Source organism: Oculina patagonica, chromosome 11 (genome assembly GCF_052425735.1).
Source record: "Oculina patagonica isolate OP01 chromosome 11, crgOcupat, whole genome shotgun sequence".
NCBI classification, from domain to species: domain Eukaryota; kingdom Metazoa; phylum Cnidaria; class Anthozoa; order Scleractinia; family Oculinidae; genus Oculina; species Oculina patagonica.
Genome location: NC_135768.1, coordinates 19,695,081 through 19,697,685, shown reverse-complemented (window position 1 = coordinate 19,697,685; position 2,605 = coordinate 19,695,081). Strand labels below are relative to the sequence as shown.

General features: G+C 38.2%; 1 protein-coding gene across 1 annotated transcript; it reads right to left on the bottom strand.

Annotated features, from left to right (window-relative positions):
* Positions 1-279: 279 nt before the first annotated feature.
* LOC144630522 (melanocyte-stimulating hormone receptor-like) lies at positions 280-2,301 on the bottom strand. The gene has a single exon (XM_078488874.1). The coding sequence runs from the start codon at positions 1,965-1,967 to the stop codon at positions 1,053-1,055; it is 915 nt and encodes a 304-aa protein (XP_078345000.1). The 5' UTR covers positions 1,968-2,301; the 3' UTR covers positions 280-1,052.
* Between the last annotated feature and the right edge of the window lie 304 nt (positions 2,302-2,605).

The following is a 2,605-nucleotide window of genomic DNA, read 5'->3' as shown; positions in this document are numbered from 1 at the left end:
GCGTCGGCCAGTTTCCCCGATGTAACACGGCGCACGCGGATGCCCCATTTACAGCTCGACGCGCCTTGGTTTGACCACCCAACAAACTTCTTTCACAAGTTATAATTAGCCAATCAGAGAGCGGGAATTTGATTGAGCTGTCCCACCCATTGCAATGTTCAAGGCTATTGTCACAAAACCTGTGGAATCGCATTCGTAAACAAGGTTGTATTTTATTTCAGCTTATATTTTTTGTACGGTACAGACCTAAATCAATTTTAAAGCAATATTTTAAACATATCCACAGTTCTGAAAATAGCTAAAAGAATTTTCCTTGGAAATTGTTGAAACTCGCTCGGCGATTGCGATCTTTGTTTCGTCGTTGGCCAGCATTTGACATTTTCGAAGGAATTTCTTTACTTGGTGAGAGCAATATTCGCATGTGTTTAAATACGGAGAGTACGGGGGTTGAAAAAGCAGCTGCACCCCGAAGTCATTCAGCAGATCTCTAAGCACTGGCTCAATAAATAGACCATGGTGGAATCCGCAATTATCCATCACGACGCAGTCTCCACGCTCCAAGACAACGCTCCTATGGCGTAGATGGATATCTACGGCATCGTCAAAAAGGTGTAGCAACTCAAATCCATTTGAGGCCATCGAGGATATTAGAAAAATCAACGCCACGAAGCGAGTGAAGTAAATCGGCGTTAGAAGCGTATCTTTGAAGTTCAATTGCTCTTTCATTTCCATAACTGCGATTTCCTGTAGTTTTTGTAACACCGGCCTCGTCGAAGAAATGAATTTGGTCAGGCTGAAAGTTTGATATGGCATCCAGATATTCATTTCTTCTTTTCAAGTATTCAGAAGTATCGGTTTCTGATGGAACAACTAAAAGTTTCTTTTTGCTCATTATCAAATCACGTTTCAATCTTTTATTTACAAATGTCCGTAAAGTAAGAGCTAACAACGAACCTGAGCTATAAAACTAAATCACAATGGAGAAACGAACGTATATTACTGTTTCGCTATATTCTTTTTATATTTCGTTTCGTTCAGAAAGAAGATGGTGTCTAGTTTTGTTCTGTTTGTTTATACAACATCTGCCTTGCTGTCTTAACAACTGCCGTTCGAAGCTCGCGAAGTCGCCAGCAATACAAAAATGGATTAATGGACGAGTTACTTAATACTAAAGTGGAGGCAAAGCTCCATTCTGTTTGCCAGTTCTTGTCAGAGATTCCATGGATAGTAAGTATAACATATATTGGCGAGTAACATATAATTAAAGCTATATAGAACACGAAAGTGTTAATTGCACTTTTCTTTAATCGCGCCATGTTTAAGTTATTTTCAGCATTGTAACTCTGCACTGCCTGTTGTTGAGCGTGGATTTGTAACTGATGCCGACGCACAATGAGATAAATTCTGATGTAAGAAAATGTGGAAATTATAAGACAAATGATAGTAACAACGCCTGAAAGAAAATCATGTATATAAGTATTCCAAAAAACGTATCCTGAGGCAGCAAAGGATGCCAACCATATTATTACTAAAGTATATTTAACGCGGGATTCAGTCACTAAAGCAGCATATCTCATGTGATAGTGAAGAGCCAGAAATCGATCCACAGTGATGGCTGTTAATTTCGCGAGAGAAACTCCACATAAAGAAAACCCAATTATCATCCAAACATGGTCTACAAATTGGTCTTTCGTAAGTTGAAGAGCAATATAGATCGGTTGTGCAATGAGACCGACAAGAAGGTCTGAAACAGCAAGACTGCAGAGCATAATCACTGAAGTTGAGCGAATGGAAGGAGTTTTTATTATGGCGGCCAATACCAAAGCGTTTCCCAGAATGGATATGAGCATCAGTGGAGCATTAAGAACACAGTTTATGATGGTAATAGTTTCAGGAGTAGAGTTGTCTTCATTGTACGAATGATATTCTGCCGATCCGTTGCTGTGTTTGTCGGTGTTATTCATCATCAACGTTTAGCTAAATACGAACACTTGACGTTGTTAAACTGTTTTTTTTTTTACTGAAAATGGCCAAATAATCTTGCTTTACGTTCAAGCGAAAAGAGGGTGAATTAATTTTTAAAACGTCCGGTGATATTAAGTTAACTCCATGACATATGATAGTTTTTTGATTGACATTATTAATATGTTTTTCAATGTAAATATCAGTCGAACGGCGTTCGATTAAACCTCTTGTGATTTACTGCACCTTTCAAGATCGAAATTACCTGACATTATCAATGATAATACATCTTTGCCTGGCTTCCCTTATTCATCAAGCATATAATTTATATAACTGATGGCCGACAGGACAAAAAAGAACATCCATGTATAGGAGTCAATATTAGCTCAGACGCGGTAAAAAGGCAGCTGCAAGCAAACTGAAAGACACAGAATTAAATCTTATTAAAAACTGACGCCCAGTAACCGTACTAAATTGTGACTACACAAAATGGCGTGTTGGACATTGCAAACCATCCAGTCTTAAATCGTCGTTCCAAAATTAGCTGACAGCGACGAAACTAGGTTCAGTTAGAAAAGGAAGATTTATTGTTGAAAACATTAGATTACTGATACAGGTTTGTAGATGTACACATTTTATGATG

What these genes read in the sequence shown, in the direction of transcription:
- LOC144630522 (XM_078488874.1), bottom strand. Translation starts at nt 1,967, where the DNA reads ATGATGAATAACACCGACAAACACAGCAACGGATCGGCAGAATATCAT.